The following is a 21,252-nucleotide window of genomic DNA, read 5'->3' on the forward strand; positions in this document are numbered from 1 at the left end:
CAGAATTCTGCAGGCACATAAAGCAGCATTAAGAGAAAATGGGGCAATTCTGGGAAATACTGTATCACCACAAAGAGCTTGAAGGACAGGCCACCAATCAAACCAGTTACACAACTGTGGTTCAAGAGTCCTAGCCAAACTGCAGGAGATGTCCAGTTACAGGAAAGCAAAAATACCAGCAGAAGCAAAACTATTAACTTATCTGTGCTATGCAGGCAGACATCAATCTTGTTGAGAACCACTCGTGCCAGTAATGTCACAAACTTGGTTAAAAGTTATGGTATGGACAGGGCCTAAGTTTGATTAAGTATTAGAAACGTTTGGGTAAGCAAACATCTCCCCATAAAAACATTTTGGTAAATCAAAGTGAAAGCCACTCATTTTATAGCATCTTTATTCAAAACTTGAATAAATACAAAAAACTTATGCCACAAGCACACATGCTCCACCAACTTCTTTGATCTTCTCCTCTGCTTTCCTGCTGAAGAACTTTGCTTTCACAATTACAGGCTGTTTGGGCAGCTTCCCCTTGCCCAGGACTTTGTAATAACCCTAGAAAGATATAAGATAAGTTAGCACAAACAGATTTATTTTAACTAAAAACTCCAGAGGTACTGCACTCAGATTCTTCTCCCACCTACACCAGTGACAGGCGTAATTTGGCTAAATCAGTCGACTTTGATGCAAGTGAGAAGATGCATCTGCCAAGGAAAGATTAACTCCATTAACAGCAGTAAGAGTAAGTACAACCACCATATTTGCATTAAGAGCCATTCAAATTAATACTTGACCATGACTGATAGAGAGACAAGCTGGATGAGGTAATATTTATTGAACTAATTTCTGTTGGTGAAAGAAAAACTTTCAAGCTTGCCACCTTGTCTCTCCAATAGTCAGAAACCAACATGGACGCAACACTGCAAACACGACTGATATCAGCAGTTTTGCATGTTGTGACAAACATGGAATCTTTCCAGAACTCGAGCACATAAGCAGTAAAGTGAAGTGTGGCCAAAAAAAAGACACCCACAATCCCCAACAACTTGTGTTTGGTGACAATAAAAGAAAAAACATCTTGCATAATTAACTCCACAGTCTATGAACGGTGCTTTATGCATTTCCACATTTTTGCTCAGAACAAAAATAGTGCAGCACACTGTTTCACTCTTGCCTTTTATTGCTCAATTTATGCTAAGTTCTCCATAAAGTCTCATTCTTCAGACTTCTTTAGTCATTAGAAAATCTAATTTTTTTGCATATTATCCAGAAAACGTACTTTATTTTAGATTATCCAGGAGGTAAAGCTATGACTAGCCTTCCATTGAAACTGAAGGATACGGGATTGATTGTGCATGATGATATAAACCAGATTCTTGAAGGTGCTGGAAAAAGTTGAACAGAGCATGAGATTCTGTGCTGCAACTTTAAGATGCTCTGCCTGGGGTGGTGGTCCTTAGTTAAAGCCACTTTTGTGCACATCCACACTCATAACCAACTTGTGAAGGGATCCCTGGAAGGCAGTCTTACAGCTAGCTGTCTTCTATAGTTCCTGGTCTAGAAAAAGTCCAGCCCCAAACAGATCTGGGGCTGTTAGGCCTTGTCTACACAACAAAGTTTTGTTGGCAAAAGCTGCCTTTTACCAACAAAACGGGAGATATACACACTACAAAGCTACTTTCGGTGGCAAAACTCAGTTTTGAAGACAAAATAAAACCACCATTATCCCACAAATGACTGCTCTGCTTCTTGTTTTCATTTCTGCTGCCCTGCAGGCATGTACCCCTCCCTTTTCACAGCTCCAGGTGCTGGAACAAAGAGAGATATCATTTGTGCGGAATGCTCCTGTTCTGCCCTGCACTAGGAACACAGAGGTAGACAGACTGCTTCTGGGAGCAGGGGAGCCTGCTGTGCTGCTTTGACATTCCTCAGCATGGAGAGCTCAGAATGCTGCTTCCTCCCACACACCACTCTCCTCTCCCTCTTCCCCCACCCCCCGTTTCCAATGAAAAAGAAGCTGACAATCTACTAGGATGCCCCTGGAAAGATGGGATTGAGAAACCTGCATCATGTGATGTGGTACCTGCCCCATGAGGCATTGCAAACCCTTCCCAAAGCACCCTGCAGCCAATTGCACAGTGGGATAATGGATCTTAATGGATATTAATTTGATAACTACAGTGGGATAACAACAGATCCATAACTACAACAGTGCACTGCTCTTCGTGTCGGTGCAAAAGCTGTTAGTGTGGATGCACTGTGCCAACACAAGGCGCTAGTTTGGACAAGCAACAGTGGTTTCAATTAAACCCGCTATCTTTTGCCCAAAAGTATAGTGTAGAAAAGGCCATAGAGCCCCATTACATTGCTCCAACTTTTTACCTAAAGGGGCAGGATCAAGGGGTGAGAATCTCAACCCATGTCTAACCTCCATCACGCTGGGACTGTCTTTTCCTGGATGTCTGTATAGAGCCTAGCACACAATGGGGCCCCAATCCCTTGATGATATTCTAAGTATTACTGTAATATAAATTAGTAATAGATGAAGAGCGAATTGTCTAGAATTACTGTCATCTCCATGAACAGATCAAGTTTCTTCAGCCCAGAAAATTCTAGTCCCAAAGGACGCTATAAACCTAAGTCTTCCCCCACATGACACTTTTGCTTCCCCCCGTCCTGACAGGCTGACTAATGAATGTCTCTGATTCAGTGGCTGACTGAGATATGAAACACCACAGCCAGTGAATAAGGATCAAAAATTTATCTTCGAGGACTACAGCACACCAAGACAATGAATTGTGTTAGGATGTGACTCTAGTCTCGGTGCTGAGGAGGCCAACTTTAGTGGGCCAAAACAAGCAATAGAAGTTGTTTTTCTTTATAAAACCTTCCAATTTCCTTTTAAAAGCTGATCTGTAAGCTTCTCATCACTACATGCATCAGTTTTAAAAATGAACAACGGGAGAACCTAAACTTTCAGGGAAAAAACATTTTAATAATTAATAAAAAACAAAAAAGGGCTCGTGTAAGGAAAACGAAGCAAAACAGAACACACATTAGTGGAACTACAACTCAAAGTCAGATGCTCACAAGTTCTTTCACCTGACATTTAAAACGATCTCAGAACTGTAATTTATCCATACTTTAGTTTAATTTCCTAGATGAGCAAACATTCTAATCGCTTAAAATGTAGGTATTTTCTATGAAACCATAGATTTTGAAGATAGGATTAAATAGCACTCTTACCGCCCGTACAACATCAATGACAGGTGCTAATCCAGCCTGGTTTTTTGCATAGTGGAGTCTTGTCTGCTCACTAACAAGTGTCCACAATTTATCCAAGTTGACAGTAGGACAGAAGTTCTGGTTCTTCTTCAAATGGTAGTGTCTCATACCAACTTTCCCAAAATAACCAGGATGACTGAGGAGAAAAAAATATTTGATACAATATAAGACCACATTCCTTTTCGTTTCCTTTGAATTGACTATGCTAAAAATCAATATAACCTCAGTTAAAAGTGTGTTATCTACTAACCTTTATCATACACATATTAAACAAACTATAGGGTCCAGAAAAATTATACACAGACAAATACACAAGAGTTTTAAAAGTTCAGATGTAAATAAGTTGCTATTTGTATATTCTTGAGGAATGTTCACATTTTCCAGATCTATAAACAGAATTTTATTAAATGAAATATTTATGTTTGATAGCAGAAGTCACAACTCATCTTTCTTGTGAATAGTTTGGGCCCCATTCTATATTTAATAGGCACCCAGAACTCTGACTTTAGAAGAGATTTTGTTGTACAAGAAATGTAGATTCAGATCTTCTGTTACTAACCCAGTGACTGACTGACTGACCAACCTGAAAGTAGTGACAGTCAGTAAACAGAGATTAGTTGTTACTTTCCGAGTATTCAAGCACAACTATGACAATGGGCAATGTCTAGACGTGACACTAGTCTCGGTAATGTCTAAATACAAGATTCTTACCCTCCCCCACAAAACCAGGAAATGCACAAGCTTGATTCAACTACTGTCATTGCATATATGTATAGTGTGGAATCAAAGCTGAGCAGACTATTAGTATCTTACAAACTTAAATTAATTGTGGAAAAAAATTCTAAAAGATATGAACACATACACTGGAAGATCTGAAACAAGCCATTTTACCATATTTAACTCACTAAAAGACAGATTTCAGAGTGGTAGCCGTGTTAGTCTGTATCAGCAAAAACAACGAGAAGTATTTGTGGCACCTTAGAGATTAACAAATTAAGCTTATGCCCAAATAAATCTGTTAGTCTCTAAGGTGCCACAAGGACTCCTTGTTGTATTCACTAAAAACTGAGATCCTGTTATTAGCACTTTCCTTTTAAAAGAACAGGACAAAAGACGGACAAAAGATTTTTCATGGATTTAATAAAGGTCATCCAGGACTATAAAAGAAAACAGTTAAATTTTCTTGCAAGGTTATTTGTATTGTAGCAAAATCCCGTGTCTGTATACTTTTACTAAGTGACATATGTGCTACATATGCTAGCATGAACAGCCGTGTAACTTTTAAAAAATATATACACAAAGTAGTGGGTGGGTGGAAGGAAAAAGATGGTACATCTTACTATTTGTCAAAGTTAATTCTGTGGTGGTGCATACCCCCAGCATTTCCACGGCCACCAGGATGCTTTCTGTGTTTGCCTAAAAGAAATTGTAAAAGGTATTGTGATGCAACAAAAACAACACGTACTACTGAATACACTACCAAACATTATGACATCATTTGAGTTGATTTAAAGCAAGTCAATGACCATGAACTATATAGAGAAATATATGATTTGAACTAGATATGGATAGCCATTAACCAGATTATTGAACCTCTCTGGTATTGCCTCATTGGTGTTCTAAATAGTGATACTTACCAGGCACACTGTAAATCAAATGACATACCATACATTAAGTACTAGGACAAGCATATCAGAAACCGTTCTCTGCACTTACCAATACGGCCATGGCCGTGGCTAACGTGTCCTCTCAGCTTCCTGGTCTTCCTTAGTCTGGAAGGCTAAGGAAAAATACAAACAAAAAACCCAACACAGAACATGTATGAATAAAAATGTAGAGCAAGTGGCAAGAGCAGGAAACAAATAAGGACTGGACAATCCAAGCCTCGTGTGTATGGCTGCATGGCTGGCCCTTTTCTGAGGAAAAGATCATGTTTGTGCTGTGTCCAGCCCTTAACACAATGGGAGCCCATCCCTGACTGAGGTCTCTGCGAGCTGCCACAACGGAACAAACAGGCACCTGCACACAGCGGCGAGGTTCTCCGCTCCGCGCGTGGGGGCGGGGTGTCCCGGGGGACAGAGCAGGGAGCGGCTCAGAGCCGGGGGGGCCCCACGCACGCGACCAATTCCCGCTGCCCCCGTTCTCGCTCTCTGAGCAGGCGCGGGACGGGGCCGAGCGCACGGGGGGAGGGGGGCGCTACGTGCCCGCTACGTCGGGAGGTAGCAGGAGCGGGCCCGCAGGCCCAACCCCGCGCATCCCGGTGTCAGGAAGGCACCTCCTTGAGCTTCCCCGTCGGGCCCGGCTTTAAGCCACAAGGAGCCCAGAGCTCGCGGGTGGCGGCCCGTTTCCCCCCGCGACTGGGGCGTGCGCCGCCCGCTAGGGACCGGGCCGGGGTTGAAGCGGGCGCGAGAACCCCTCCCCCACCGGCAGTTCAGCCCAGAGGACACGGAGGCTCCGGGTGCAACATGCCGGGCGGGCGAAGCTGCGCCCCTACCCACCATCTTGGCGACAGCCGCCGGGAAAGAGGAAGAGTCACAAGAATATCGCGAGACCTCACGAGGGGTGGGGGAAGTGGCGAGAGGAGTACGGAAGATCTCGCGAGATCTCACTGAGGCGCCGGGAGAAAGCTCGCGAGAAATCGAGCTTCCGCCTTTGGGAGGCGGGGCTTGCTGCTGGGGCGGGTATTTGTTCTGCTCTTCGGGGGTCGGGGCGCGAGGCTGGGATTGGCGGGAACTGGGATGAGCCGCCCTGGCTCACGGGAGCCCCCGCCCCAGCGTGGTGTGTCGGGGGAGGGCGAGTGTCCTGCCCGCTGCCCCTGGGATGGAGTCTGTGACCCCGGGCAGCCATTTTCTGTAGGGGCCGCTGCTGGAGAGACCCGTCCATGCTCTGGCAGTGGCTCAACACCCGGAGCCCAGCCCCAGGGCTCCTGGCCTGGCTGCGGAGGGCAGCGCTGGGTCTCTGCAGGGCTCCTGAGTCGCCCCTTGGAGGAGGGAGGACAGGCCCTGCAGACGGCGTTTGTGGTGCAGGTAGTCAGCGTGGAGCGCACGTCTTCCTCTGCAGCGTCAGTACATCCGGTAGCTCTTTCTGCGAGAGGTCGCCAAGCTGCCTGTCTTCTGCCAGGATCTCCCCCAGACCTGAAAGCTGTTCTCTGTGACTAGGGCCATTGTGGCCACTGGGCCGGGGGGCGGGGGGAGGTGTGGATGTACTTGCGGAGCCCCTGCTACACAACCTCTACCTTCATGTGCAGCTTGGCACATGGGACTCTCCAGCCTCCTGAACCGCCCCTCTTCCCCGGCATGTTCTGTGGGAGGTGGGGGACAGCCTTCTTGCCTACTTCTCAGGTGTTCCTTGAGCTGGTACTGCGAGAGGGTGCTTCCTGGCCAGCCCTCACCAACTTTTCATCAGGCCCCTGTCCTGCGAGCCCTCCTGGCCCCCTCCCTCCCACAATCCAAACCTGCTGCTGCTGTGCAGCTGGTTCATTTCCAAACTGTGCCACGGAAACAACTATACACGCCTGTGCTCCATGTTTCACTTTCTCACCCTCATGTGCCACCCTGATACAAAATGGCAGGATTATGTACAACCTGTGGAGGGTGAGGAACCCCCCAGTGAGCCAAACTCTATTCTATCCTGGTCTCATGGCCCACCAGGGATATTGGTTGGGGGCTCTTCCATGAAGCTGTGAGCACAGGTGTGTACCTGGCATAGTTCACCCCCATCCCCGATGCCTGCCCCTTTTGTGGCATGAGGGAGAATCTGGTGCACGCTTATTTCAAATATGCTAGGTTGCAGCCCCTATTCCAGCTCATTCAGAGCCTCCTATTGAGATTTTGGCTGCGCTTTTTCCCACACCTGTTTATATTTGCCCACCCTGTCCGTGGCCCCACCAAGTCGTGAGACAACTTCATCAACCTCCTGGCCCTGGACAAAGTGGCCATCTTGAACACCAGGAGGAGGATGTTAGACAAGGGGGTGATTTGCAACTGTGGGGCCTCTTTCCACTCCTCCTTTGTCTCACGCATCCAGGCAGCATTCCTCTGGGTGGCATCTGTTGGCTCCCTAGACAGCTTTTAGGTGCAGTAGGCACTGTCTGGGCTTCTCTGCTCAGTGTCCCGCTCTGGATCCCTCCTTTTGAACCTGTCACCTTCACTCCTGACCCAGTTATTCATTAGTTGTCCCATGTATTCAGTTTGTTCCCAGGTCCAGAAGTCCCTCCTGCAAGGCTGGGGAAGAGGCCTTTAGATGTGGGTGGTCTTGCATCCACCCACCTCTCAGGATTCCAGTAAGGTTGCAGCTGGGTTCCTTCCCACCAATCCTCAGAGCTCAAACATCACTAGCTTTAGAAGCACTTAAGTGTGGGAGAGGGCCTGGATCTGGGCCTGCAGAGGCATTGGGGTCCCCTTTCCATGCTCCTCTCTGCCGGCAGGAGGGTGGGTTGCTGTGCTTTTCCAATGCAAGCTAAGTCTCCCATGACCACCTCACTCCAGGAGCAGGGGCTTTAAGAAAATTACCACATGTGGCAAGACTTGCTGTGGCTGGCCCAGACGGGAGGGTGGTATCAAGAAGATGTTCACAAGGAAATGTAACTGAAAAGAGAATGGATAACCAAGACAATAGTTTGTCTACAATTTGAATAGATGTTCCACTAAATAGAGATAATTTAAGATAAAGGATGACAGGGAATTGCATGCAGCTACTAAAATGCGTGTAAGAAAGTAAGAAATAGATTAGCACGTTCTCATTCCCACTTTCTGCTCTATTTGTTATATGCGTGTCAGTCATTGGTTTATCCATTTCCAAATGAATATATGTAACAGCAGCAAAAGTGCTTGGCAGGGGAGAATCTTACATTAAAGACCAGTGGACAGTAGATGTCTTCTTTGTGATATGTATGTATGTATTTATAAGGTTATCCAAGGAAGACTAGCACATTTTTATATCATTTAAGGAATTTTCTGAAAGATTTTGATGACAGCTCTGAAAACAGACAGATGCCACATGTAGCCTACACACCAGAAGATCCAATGTATTGTATCACACAACTTCCATCTGGATGTTAATAGTTATTCCTTAAACCTTTGAGAAAAACAGCTATGATAAGAGACTGATCTAAATTGAGTTGTTGTGCTTATTATGGAAATAGTTGCAATCTTAACTACAAAGTTACTCTAAGTTTGTTTAAAGACAGATTTAGCAGCCTCCCTAAAAGACAATGAATGTTAACTTCAGAATTGTCAATATTCTTAGCAATAGTTATTGAAATGTTTAGCACAGGGACTGGCAACCTATGGCATGCGTGCCAAAGGTGGCACGCAGGCTGATTTTCAGTCGCACTCACACTGCCCAGGTCCTGGCCACCAGTCCAGGGGGCTCTGCATTTTAATTTAGTTTTAAATGAAGCTTCTTAAACATTTTTAAAACCTTATTTACTTTACATACAACAGTTTAGTTATATATTACAGACTTATAGAAAGAAACCTTCTAAAATGTTAAAATGTATTACTGGCACGCAAAACCTGAAATTAGAGTGAATAAATCAGGACTTGGCACACCACTTCTGCAAAGTTGTCAACCCCTGGTTTAGCATGTGATTTTTTGAAGAACATCTAAAAAACCACCATGAATTGTTTCTCTAAATAATTTGTGTAAATTATGTGGTGCCATTTTAAGGGAAAAAAATTGGAAAAAGATTTTAGAAAGTTAGCTTTAAGAATATTGATGTTCCTTGGAAAACAGTAAATGTGGGAATGGACACCATTGGTAGCCAACTAATGAGAATTCTGTTTCCCAGTGGCAGAAGAGCAAATACTCTAGGCCAGATTTTAAGATGCAGCGATCTGAAGAGAGAACAGTTCAGAGAGCTAATTCTTTTTTGGTGCAAACTGTCATAGCTCCAATGAGTATTTTGTTTGCAAAACTGCTGTAGGTTTTGTGAAGGGGTCAGTCCCCTGCATCAAGTTGAAGCAATCTGAAGATAGCTGAAGGGTACAAAACCACAGGACCTGTGGCTGTGAGGCAACCTGAGTAAACTCCCCTTTTCCTCCTATGCCGGAAATAGGCAAAGGAGGTTGCATAAAAGCACCTATTCTGTTGTTCCACTAGAGAATCCCCTTTGTAATCAGTCCTGGACTGGTTATATCAGTTTTAGGGTTACTGTACACTAATAATATGGTATGCACCCAAGCACCTGAGAATCTGTCCTGAAATGTCTATCAAAGTGCAACATACGTTCTACAAAAACACTAAGTGGTTCTACTGTTACTTGCAGGCTAAGTTTTCATTGATACAACAGAATACAGTTATGAAGTGACCTTGGACTAAAATTACTATGTGGAGTGCAGTAATTGTCTGTACATCATGACCACAAGCATATCTCTGCTCCTTTTGTCTAATTTCTCTGTGTGGGATCCATGAAGGTACTTAGGTGCTAAACCCCAGACATAGGCCCCTAAATCCTAGTTTTAGCTCCAGTGTGATTCACAAAATTCCTGCTAAGCCCTGTAAGTGCCTAAACTCACTCAGCACCAGAGTTTTTTCAGAGTAAAAGTTCCATAGGCTCCTGTGTTCCTGCCTCTATATACTTTTGTCCCCTCAAGGCATCTCAAGGCCTATCTCCCACCGAAGTCCTAGACCTAGAGCAGTTCATGAACTAGGGGAAGACAAATGTTCAACCACCTAAGTCACATGTGAGGCCCGATCCAGTAGGCATGCTCGGAGATTGCCTACTGGATTGAGTTCCATTCAAAATCCAGTCACAGGAGGTGGTGCCCACTTTATAACTTTTAGCCCTGTTGGTAGCCCAGTTGCATGGGGTATGGGAGTCGCAGATTCAATTCCCCCCTCTGGCTGAGGGGGAGAAAACATTTGAAGAGGGGTCTCCTCCCAGTCAGGGGAACACCACTAGTTACCCCTCTCCATTCTGAAAATTTAACATTTATTCCTACCCTTTGTTCCCTGTCTTTTAACCAGTTCTCAGTCCATGAAAGAATCTTCCCTTTTATCCCATAACAACTCAATTTACATAAGAGCCTTTGGTAAGGGACCTTGTTAAAGGCTTTTTGGAAATCTAAGTACACTGTGTCCATATGTTTGTTTACCACTTCAAAGAACTATAATAGATTAGTAAAACGATTTCCTTTTACAGAAACCGTGTTGACTTTTGCCCAACAATTTATGTTCTTCTATGTGTTTGACAATTTTATTCTTAACTACAGTGTATTGTTTCAACTAATTTGTCCAATACTGACGTTAGATTTACCAATCTGTAATTGCCAGGATCACCCCTCGAGCCCTTTTTAAATATTGGTGTTACATTAGCTGTCTTCCAATCATTGGGTACAGAAGCCAATGTAAAGGACAGGGTACAAACCATAGTTAATAGTTCCACAATTTCACATTTGAGTTCTTTCAGAACTCATGAGTGAACGCCATCTGGTCCCGGTGATTTTTTACTGTTAACTTTATCAATTAATTCCAAAACCTCCTCTAGTGACACTTCAATCTGTGACAATTCCTCAGATTTGTCACCTACAAAGGACGGCTCAGGTTTGGGAAGCTCCCTAACATCCTCAGCCGTGAAGACTGCAGCAAAGAATTAATTTAGTTTCTCCCCAGGAAGACTTTATAATCTTTAAGCAAACCTTACATTCATAAAGAAGACTTTTAATAGGGTAGACAGAAGGGAGAAGTTGTAAGTCTTGGACAGACTCTGAACTGTGGTGAAAAAAATGACTACAGGAATATTTACTTGACCCATACAAGAGTGGAGAGGGAGAGAATACACTGCATCTTTAGCGGTTTAAAGTATCCATTTCATGGACTGAGAACTGGTTAAAGGACAGGGAACAAAGGGTAGGAATAAATGTTACATTTTCAGAATGGAGAGGGGTAACTAGTGGTGTTCCCCAAGGGTCAGTCCTTGGACCAATCCTTTTCAACTTATTCATAAATGATCTGGAGAAAGGGGTAAACAGTGGGGTGAAAAAGTTTGCAGATGATACTAAACTGCTCAAGATAGTTAAGACCAAAGCAGACTGTGAAGAACTTCAAAAAGATCTCACAAAACTAAATGATTGGACAACAAAATGGCAAATGAAATTTAATGTGGATAAATGTAAAGTAATGCACACTGGAAAAAATAACCCCAACTATACATACACTATAATGGGGGCTAATTTAGCTACAACTAATCAAGAAAGATCTTGGAGTCATTGTGGATAGTTCTCTGAAGATGTCCGTGAAGCAGGTAATGGCAGTCAAAAAAGCAAACAGGATGTTAGGAATAATTAAAAAAGGGATAGAGAATAAGATGGAGAATATCCTATTGTCCTTATATAACTCCATGGTACACCCACATCTTGAATACTGTGTACAGATGTGGTCTTCTCATCTCAAAAAAGAGATACTGGCATTAGAAAAGGTTCAGAGAAGGACAACTAAAATGATTAGGGGTTTGGAATGGGTCCCATATGAGGAGAGATTAAAGAGGCTAGGACTTCTCAGCTTGGAAAAGAGGAGACTAAAGGGGGATATGATAGAGGTATAAAAAATCATGAGTGGTGTGGAGAAAGTGAATAAGGAAAAGTAATTTACTTATTCACATAATTTAAGAACTAGGGGCCACCAAATGAAATTAATGGGCAGCAGGTTTAAAACAAATAAAAGGAAGTTCTTCGCACAGCACACAGTCAACCTGTGGAATTCCTTGCCTGAGGAGGTTGTGAAGGCTAGGACTATAACATAAATTCATGGAGGTTAAGTCCATTAATGGCTATTAGCCAGGATGGGTAAGGAATGGTGTCCCTAGCCTCTGTTTGTCAGAGGGTGGAGATGGATGGCAGAAGAGAGATCACTTGATCATTACCTGTTAGGTTCACTCCCTCTGAGGCACCTGGCACTGGCCACTGTCGGTAGACAGGATACTTGGCTAGATGGACCTTTGGTCTGACCCAGTATGGCTGTTCTTATGTTCTTAGGGGCGTGGTCTAATCATTGAGCTAGGGGGTATTCTAATGTGGAGTTTCCTCAGTCCCTCCTGTTGAAGTTGTTGCACTCTGGGTAAATAATGAGAGTGGTTGAAGCAGGGGAACTAGATCTGGGCTCACCCACATCCCAGGTCAGTGCCTAAACCACTGGGCTACAGCATGATTCTCTTTCTGGCCTAACAACTATTTGTCCACAGAGTCACTTGGCCAGGGAAAAAGAATGGGAATGTGTCTGTTATCCAGGGGCTAGGGCACCCACCTGGGAGTTCCTGAGTCCAGTGCTCCTGTTCCAATCTTTTTTTTTTAATCCAGAGTGCAACAGCTTTAACAGGAGAGACTAAAGGAGCCCCACATCAGACGGTCCCCTAGCTCAGTAGTTAGAGCACGCTCCTAAGCATTGTGGGAGACCCCTGTTCAAATTATCACTTTGTGATGGGAAAATTCAACCTGGATCTCCCACATCTCAGGTGCTCTAACCAGTGGGCTAAAAGTACTAAGGTGAAGACCTCCTCTTCTGTGTTGAATGAGGTAGGCACCTGAATTATTCCCTCAAAAAGTGGCAGAGGCACCTGACTCCACACAGCTAGTTTCTGTTCATGGAACACTATCGGAGCGAGTCCTTACAGCCTGGACTTTGGTGCTTACAGTCAAGAAAGGGCCTTAGCACACACCTGGGCCAGCATCTCCTATTAGCTAACTTAGGCAGGAAGCTGCCTAATGAGCTGGCATTTGTGGATCACCTTAGGCCCCTATCTTTCCCCCTTCATTGTATAGGGAGCCTACATGCCTAATTCGGCTTTGTGGATCACAATGTTGTTCCTGTGATTTTCTTGGTGCCTAACTTGAGGGGCCATGAAACTTCATTGCAACCCCCAAGACCCCTTGTGGATGCCACCCTCTCTGCTCCATAGCACATATCACAGTACCCTTTTACCACATTTCATAAGAACTTATCAGTTCAGATACAAGATCAACACAGCCACCCACATTCCACTGTCCCACGTTCATAGCAATGAAGAAACCAATGAGATTTACTCAGACAAGATTATATGATGCAGACAAGTATGACAGGCAAGGCTGGATCTCCCTGCATATCTTTATCGTAACTCAACAAGAGGGCAAGATTTTATGCATTTTTTTATTTTTACTTTCTGGATTATAGAAATCTCTTATGGCATTAGAATGTAAATCCCACCATCTGATCTGATTTTTTTGTTGAAGATTTTTGCTTTCACTATTAAATGCTGTTTAAGTAATTTTCCCTTGTTAAGGACTTTGTAATGACTAACAGACAGATGGGAATGATTAACTCAATATTTTTTGTTCATGTGATGATGTGAAAGGCAGGTTTTCAGAAAACATTAGGATTGTATTATTTACACATGCTACATTTTAGAATCAAGGATGGATGTGCAATACCGGGGAATATATACATGCCATCATCCTCTTAAGAGTCCAATATTGATCTCATATACAAGGCACCAAACCTGAAACAATATATGCATTTGGGGTGTGTCATAACATATGGTATGCTTTAAATACACCTCTACCCCAAAATAACATGACCTGATATAACACGAATTTGGATATAACACAGTAAAGTAGCACTCCAGGGGCGGCAGGGCTGTGCACTCCAGTGGATCAAAGCAAGTTCAATATAATGCGGTTTCACCTATAACATGGTAAGATTTTTTGGCTTCCGCGGACAGCGTTATATCAGGGTAGCAGTGTAATACCTACAAGATGGCAAATTAAAGTAAAACTGGTAAGCTTTCCACCTAGATTTAGCTGAAGCACAGACTGAAGGAAGACAGCTTCAATATGAGAGGGTAAGTGCCTTATTATGATAGGGCACCCTCCTGGCATTTGAGTATTTTATGGCCATTTTTCTCTTGTGTTTGTAACAACTGTTCCCATGGTAGCCATTTCCTCCAGCCCAGGGTGCTGTATCCATGATTTTCTTAGAAGATACTTCATGGTCCATCGATTCATTAGCAGGGGTTATTTATAAAAGTGCAAGAGTCAACCTCAAAAAGTCAAGAGTGTCACCTCTAATTCAGGGAACAAAGGCCAGAGGTCATGGATAAATCTTATAGGGCAGCGTAATGAGATGCTCTTGCAACCAAATACAGCACAATATTAAATTGTTAGTGAAAAGGGAAATAAATTACATCAATACATCTCCAGTGTACCAAAGGCACTTGGCATTTTCAATTTTGTACACATTTCACGTATACTACATAAACTTTTATGTTAGAATTGAATGTGAGGGACATAATTGCTGGAAAGGAAATTACTTCACCTTCTCAGTGAATAAACCCTCCATTTTATTCTATGAGGCTGGTAGCAAACCTGAACCACTGACAGGTTAGGAGTTGCGCAAGCCTCAAATCCAGTCTTGCTAAGCACAGAAATCAAGTTTTAAAAACTCAAAAGTACATATACTGAGAATGTGGTTAAGGGGGAAGAAGTATCTCTTAATTTGTAGTAGTTGATAAGCTTGCAAACTTTTTCTGATTTACCCTCTTTGAAACTAAGGATTTGAGTGAAATAATAAACAAACAGCAATGTAGCAGACAATGGGTATGTTACTAACATTGATCAAGGATCAATTAATTTAAATAATTTTAAATTAGGCAAATTTGGGGTGACTTCACCCCTTATGCAAAGGGCCAGGATAAGGCCAGTACATCTGTCCCTCTGCAGTGCTTAGGATATTAATTCTTAGATACTGCAAAGAAAAGGATATGACTAACACATCTAGTCAGTGCTGGCTTGAGCTGCACTGGTACTCAATGCAAAGACAGGGATTTGGCATTCCCCTCTTCCACCTATCATTATTCCTTTCCACCTCCATGTCCGCATCGCTCAACCTGTTTCCTTCTCAAGACATTTAAACACAACATTACAAAAATCAACATGAAAAAGTTTACTTGTCAGGGTACATATAACCCATTATATTAATAATGACAAAACTAGTATGTTATTGTCCCATCAAAAGAATAAACCTGAACAAACATTTTGAAAGATGATTTTGTTGCCAGATTAAAATTGATAGAATGGTGAGATAGATTGTCGGGTAACATCCTGAGTGATCTAGTGTCAAGTAAGAAAATAGGTTAGAATAAATGTCATGAAATAGCAATCCTACTAAGAGAGAGGTGTATATTATTCATTTTATAATTTAATTATAACATATTCAATAAAAATCACAGCAAATGTACTCTTTCTGTATCTATTGAGACAGTAGCAGAAATGTTGGAGGGAATCCAATGAACATAAACAAATAGGTATATTTACACAGTTTATTAAAAAACATACATATATATATTAGGAAAGGATGTACTGTACCTAATTATTGCATCTTGCATGTCAAAGAACAGAGATTTCCTCATATTTTAGCAGTCAGTGCAGAATGCATAAAAAAAAAATTTACTGACCATAGTTCAAACCAAGTAGAAATTCTGTTGTGATCCAAGTAGCTTATTACAAAGTTACCTGTTATTTCTGTCTTTTAGAATGGATTAGTAGGAAAACAAGAGAAAATTATAAACTCTGTCACATAAAACCAGTCCCCTTGCATACAACCTCTCTCTCTATACCCTGGAGTTCATTCATTATTACAATATTCAGGCATCAGTGTAGTTCTCACAAACATCCTTCGAAGTCAGTGGTTCTGCTGAGACAGTCAGCTGCACATAATTAGCTATTCATTTTGCACCAAGCATAACTCAATTCATACTAGAGAAAGAAGCACCTGTTATTCTCAGGAATATACAAATATTTACCACAGTTTTTCTTGCTCATTAAAAAAGAAAGCTTACAGCACATTATTTACAAATTCTGTCCAAATACATAAAGAGGAGTCATTATAAACTTTTTTTTTTTTGGCTGGCACATTGTCAAACAGCATTTGCAGTCACTTAAAGCTGTATTCAGCTTATCTTATTCTCCTCCGGCACCAGAATCTGAAAGGTTGTAAGGGTCTCAAGCACAGTGTCATAAAAAGTCTTTGGATTGATGTGTCAGTAGAAAAGAGTTAATTCTTCTTGTGAAGGAACTTCATTTTATTTCCTACATCAAACACAAAATGTGATCCATCATTCACTAACATACATTGAAAAACAAAGAGAAACTGAATGTTAGTCTGAAAAGGCTTCAAATGTGTACTGTAACCAATATATAGTGAACCAACTAACTATTAAAACCCTGGACAACCAAATCTGATAAAAGGCAAGGTCCCTTTCCAGATTTTTTTTCGGGGGGGGGGGGGGGGAGGGAAAAGTTGGGGGAGGAATACACTGGTTAGGCAAGGTTTCTTTTTCCAAATTAGAATGAGACTTTCTTAGCAAAGACCATAATAAAACCTTAAAAATAACCTTATAAATAAGTAGATTTTTGTTGATTTTCTTTTGATAATTCCTATCATATCATTAAACTACTGGTTGAGTATCACATTTCATTCTAGGCAGAGCTGTGCTTTGTTAAGACCTTAACAATGAAAAAACATTTCTTGAAAAGATTTCCCTTACCAAGACCTCGCAGGAATTTGTTTACTCCACTTTGTTCAGTGTCTGGAAGCTCTTCCAAATACTGTTCAACTCTCTGTTCAAAGAGACCTGTGGCAAGTAGATAAAATAAAGCATTGTTTGGTCTTCTTTCCAAGTGAAAGGGAGGGTGAGGGAAGATGCTATGGAAAAGGGAATCAAACTCTAATGCTTTTACTTGTGTTGCCCACAAAGAAAGCACAGACATTTCAACAGTTTCTTTCAACAGTCACCTCAGGAGTGTATTACAGATTCTCAACCAGGGGTCCAGTACCCATGGGGGCAGGGGCACAAGCTGGTTTCAGGGGGTCCATCAAGCAGGGCCAGCATTAGACTTGCTGGGGCTCAGGGCAAAAAGATGGAAGCACTGAGCCCTGCCACCCAGGGCTGATGCTGAAGCCTGAGCAACTAAGCTTTGCAGGGCCACCTGTAGTGTGGGGCCCACAGCAACTGCCCCGATTGCTACTATCAAATACGATCCTGGCTTTTAAATGCAGAAAAACAGTTGTTGTGGCACAGGTGGGCCCTGGAGTTTTTATAGCATGTTGGGGGGGTCTCAGAAAGAAAGGGGTTGAGAAACCCCTGTCCTTTAAGAATTTGTGGCCTTTGCAGAGCTACATTAATTTCCTTCCCTTCCTTTGTCTTTCCTACCAGCCTTTTTGTCAGTAGTTTATTCTTAGAAAACTTAACAGGACAACAATTTCCTCTTAAGTTCAATTTGCCATCAGAATGTTATCAGCCACCTTAGGCATTGTGTCAAAGTTTCAAAGACAGCAGGAGTCGCTTTCATGATTCTCCCAGCATCCATCTTGCTGAGAAATAGAAAGCCAGGTCTTCCTTCACACCCAAGACTCCATCTGTCCACCAGGCAGTACAACATGCTAACAGAGAGTCTGTGGCCAGGCCCATGCATCAACATTTAGCATAATTGCACTCAGTAAATTGGCTAATCTACACTTGTTGCATCCCTGGGTAAAAACAGATATTTATGCACATAACTCTCACAAAACAGATCTGAATGTTTTCCATTTAGCGCCAATCCTAACTGGACACCAAAATTACAGTTACACAGGGTTGGGGAAGGGGCTGGGTCATTAACTTGCACTGGCCCCTGCTCAACCAGGGCCACCTCCTACCTGCAGGCTAGCTCCTTGTCAGGCTGCAGCAGCTCCTGTCCCAGCCCTGGGGCAAAGGGAGCCCCGGGTGGCAAGGGGCAAAGGGAAGGGAGTGGAGGTAGAGATGATCCAGCCAGCAATGAGGTGGGAGGGAGAGGAGTGAGCAATGGGGGTGGGGCCTTGGGGGAAGATATGGAACAGGAGTGGGGCCTTGGGGAAGAGACAGAGCTGGGGTGGGGCCTTGGGGGTCCAATTACCAGCAATTAGAAAGGTGGAAACCCTAAACAAAACATCCCAGAAAATAATCTTGGAAAGATAATTAAAACAAGAACTAGAAATGTAGGCACTCCAAATGAAGTAGGGTCCATCTCACATTACAATTTCCTGCCCTTTGCGTTTTTCTTGAAACAGTGATTCAATTTACTGCTATAAATACCATTTAACATTTTATTTCCTTCAAAGAAAGCCTACTTGAGTGCTTTCCAAACCACAAAGATTTCTTAGACTGCCTCCAAAACCAATACTTTTTTATGCCTAGGCTCAACCCCTAAAAAACTGCCAGGGCTGTTTTAAGATTTAGAATACCTACTTTGTAATTTAACAATGAGAGAAGAACTCAGGGGTTATATCACCCAGCAACATAATCTTATCACTGATCCTGAACTGACGTAAAGCCTGATCATGCAAATCTATTTGCATGTAAGCACAAGGACAGACTGGCAGGTGCAAAGTGACCTAGGTCTAGAGTGACCAGACAGCAAGTATGAAAAATCAGGACAGTGTGTGAGGGGTAACAGGAGCCTATATAAGAAAAAGACCCAAAAATCAGGACTGTCCCTATAAAATAGGGACATCTGGACACCCTACCTAGGTCATAACTTTTGAAAAATGCACAAAATAGAGGCAGAATCCAGGAGGTGCTCCAGGCCTTCAGCTCTTGAAGTTAATGGGGTTTGAGGTTGTTCAGTGTATAGCAGCAGATCCATTTTGTAGAATTTGTCCCCAAAGGCCTGATTTTGCAGTAAGATCTGTGCAGGGGGGGCTCCTGTGCCTGCACTGAGCCCCAATGAGGCTTTAAACAGGCGCAGAGGTCTATCCCTGCAGTGCTCATTGCAGGATTAAGGCTGTGGTGAGTAGTTTTCAGACACAGGGGAGTGAAAGAAGAAATAGAGCCAGTGTAATGGGGTCCAAGGGCTTGGAGCATATATTAGGGGTTTCCCTCCATGAGCCTTTTGAATACTTTTGAGCCTTTTGAATCAGGTGGATTCCAAATGCAAACCCCATGCTATTCATGAAGTATGTCCTTCCCCCATATTCAATTTTCCACCTCTCCTCCTTGCCCAAATTTCCCCTTTCAATCCATCCATCCCAAATTACCCAGCCAGCTCCCACATCCTTGCCTCCCCCATTCCAGCTCTCTTCACTGACTGTTCAGCCTTCAAATACCATACCTTAAGGAATCTCCTCTCTCTGACATGAAGCTAGGAAGGCTTCTAGCTGCACAGAGGGCTTGGCAACCCTACCTGCTTCTTGCTTCCCCCCACGTGGTGCAGCATTGCCCTCATACAGGAGGGGACGCCCCAGCTTGCTTGTGCGTCCCCTTGATATCCTTCCGAACCTTCTCCAGCTGCCTTCCGGGCCGGGGGAGGAGCAAGGCTCAGCTGATAGCAGGGCTCCGGCAGTTGCCAGCAGATGGCACTGCTGTGCAAAACTCAGAAGCCTCAGCCCCAGACCAGGCTACCTACTGCGCAGGCTCTTTATGCACATGCACCAGAACTACGAGCACGGTGGCTCTTTAGTCTAGCAGGTCTGAGAGTTTGACTCATCAGCTAATTGCCTGTTTGTCCAGTTGGATTTACACTAAAGTAGTCCCAATTGCCTAAGGAGGTTGTGGAATCTCTGTCATTGGAGGTTTTTAACAACAGGTTAGAATGGTCAGGAATGGTCTAATTATTACATGGGCCTGCCTTGAGTGCAGGGGATTAGCCCAGATGACCTGTTGTGGTCCCTTCCAGTTTATACTTCTATAGTGCTATATGAGTGAGGGTTTGCAGGAGCAGGACCCTTGCTAGGTAGATTACATTGGTCAGATTTCTTCAACAGTAAGACTCTCCCCTATAGTCTATCCCCTTAGTCTTTACTCACACAAACTCCTCTCTCACTCACATGAAAGGGATTATAGGACCAGGCCAAATTCTGTCTTTTAAATCATGTCCTGCATGCTTATTTGCTGATATTTATTTTAACCAATATAACAGGTTTTTCCACATTTTTACTTTGAACCTCATTTGAGGCATCCAAGAGCTGTTCTAGAATCATGAATGATCTGTATCGTTTACAGTATTTCATGGTGTGGAGGAGTCAACTTTTCCCTTTAATAATTTCATGTACTGAGATGGGAAGTGTCACAAGTCTGAGACTCATTCTTTCAAAACCTATCACTTCACCTTTAATCCAGGGCACACAAAAGAAGAGGGTACTGCGTGTCTGGCAAAGTTTGCCATAGCACTGATATTTGGCAGTATATAAAGCTGTAATTGCTAAAACCATGTGAAAACATGAAAGTGTATCAATCCCTAAATACAGTCTGCATAGTAGCAAAGGGAATCACAAGCCTTACCTTTTGCCCTGCATTTTCTCAGTTCTCTATCCTGTATAAACCCAGCAAACATTTGGGATTCCATAAAGACCTCCAGGAAGCGACGGATACTCTTGGAAGCTACAGATTTGCGGAAAGCATCCCTTTGGAAGACACGCTCTCCTTTTTCATTCTGAGTTAAGAACAGGGAATAGTGGCCAACAGTTTCCACGAAGAATCGGATGAAAACTTCTGATACTAATCCATTCAGGGTGTTACACTCTGCAAAAGAAAGCAGCAATATAACACTCAAATCATCTGAAGAACAGCTGCAGTACAAGATCCCTGCTTGGTCACTTGCACTGGATTTAATGTTTTCACCTAATACTTCTCCCCCAAACAGTCTAACTAGAATTATAATAATAATGTCTGAAAAAAGATCTGCAACACCTAAGACCACATAAATGCCCTGCCACCCTCCTTCTCTTGCCCCATCAAAATTAATTGGATATGGAAAGCATAAACTGCACTATAACTAAGCGGAGTAGCCGTGTTAGTCTGTATCAGCAAAAACAATGAGGAGTCCTTGTGGCACCTTAAGAAACTAACAAATTTATTTGGGCATGAGCTTTCATGGGCTATAACTCACTTCATCAGATACATCAGTGGACTCCATGCATCTGATGAACCTTATGCCCAAATAAATTTGTTAATCTCTAAGGTGCCACAAGGACTCCTCGTTGTTA

General features: G+C 43.0%; 2 protein-coding genes and 2 non-coding genes across 12 annotated transcripts in view; all 4 read right to left on the reverse strand.

The window, feature by feature from the left end:
- Positions 1 to 377: 377 nt before the first annotated feature.
- On the reverse strand, positions 378 to 5,899 carry LOC127051793 (60S ribosomal protein L27a-like). 2 transcript variants are annotated; one of them, XM_050954575.1, is made up of 5 exons: positions 5,781 to 5,897; positions 4,999 to 5,062; positions 4,623 to 4,698; positions 3,244 to 3,418; positions 378 to 552 (listed from the first exon to the last, which is right to left on the reverse strand). In XM_050954575.1, the coding sequence occupies exons 1-5, from the start codon at positions 5,781 to 5,783 to the stop codon at positions 424 to 426; spliced, it is 447 nt and encodes a 148-aa protein (XP_050810532.1). In that variant the 5' UTR covers positions 5,784 to 5,897; the 3' UTR covers positions 378 to 423. The 2 variants fall into 2 exon arrangements, with proteins under 2 accessions (XP_050810532.1, XP_050810533.1); XM_050954576.1 differs by lacking the exon at positions 378 to 552 and adding an exon at positions 1,209 to 1,382 and having other exon boundaries at positions 5,781 to 5,899.
- On the reverse strand, positions 2,691 to 2,822 carry LOC127053018 (small nucleolar RNA SNORA3/SNORA45 family). Its single transcript, XR_007774940.1, has one exon. It is a non-coding gene; the product is annotated as a small nucleolar RNA SNORA3/SNORA45 family (small nucleolar RNA).
- On the reverse strand, positions 3,829 to 3,969 carry LOC127053019 (small nucleolar RNA SNORA3/SNORA45 family). Its single transcript, XR_007774941.1, has one exon. It is a non-coding gene; the product is annotated as a small nucleolar RNA SNORA3/SNORA45 family (small nucleolar RNA).
- Positions 5,900 to 15,180: 9,281 nt separating the features above from the next.
- Positions 15,181 to 21,252, reverse strand: part of DENND2B (DENN domain containing 2B) — a 284,103-nt gene continuing 278,031 nt past the window's right edge. For all 8 annotated transcript variants that reach the window (XM_050954512.1, XM_050954509.1, XM_050954515.1 and 5 more), the window contains 3 exons: positions 20,549 to 20,788; positions 16,799 to 16,885; positions 15,181 to 16,340 (listed from right to left, as the gene is read on the reverse strand). In XM_050954512.1, coding sequence (XP_050810469.1) covers positions 16,306 to 16,340; positions 16,799 to 16,885; positions 20,549 to 20,788 — 362 coding nt within the window. In that variant the 3' untranslated portion in view covers positions 15,181 to 16,305. The remainder of the gene's footprint in view (positions 16,341 to 16,798; positions 16,886 to 20,548; positions 20,789 to 21,252) is intronic.

This window comes from Gopherus flavomarginatus, chromosome 5 (genome assembly GCF_025201925.1).
Source record: "Gopherus flavomarginatus isolate rGopFla2 chromosome 5, rGopFla2.mat.asm, whole genome shotgun sequence".
NCBI lineage: Eukaryota > Metazoa > Chordata > Testudines > Testudinidae > Gopherus > Gopherus flavomarginatus.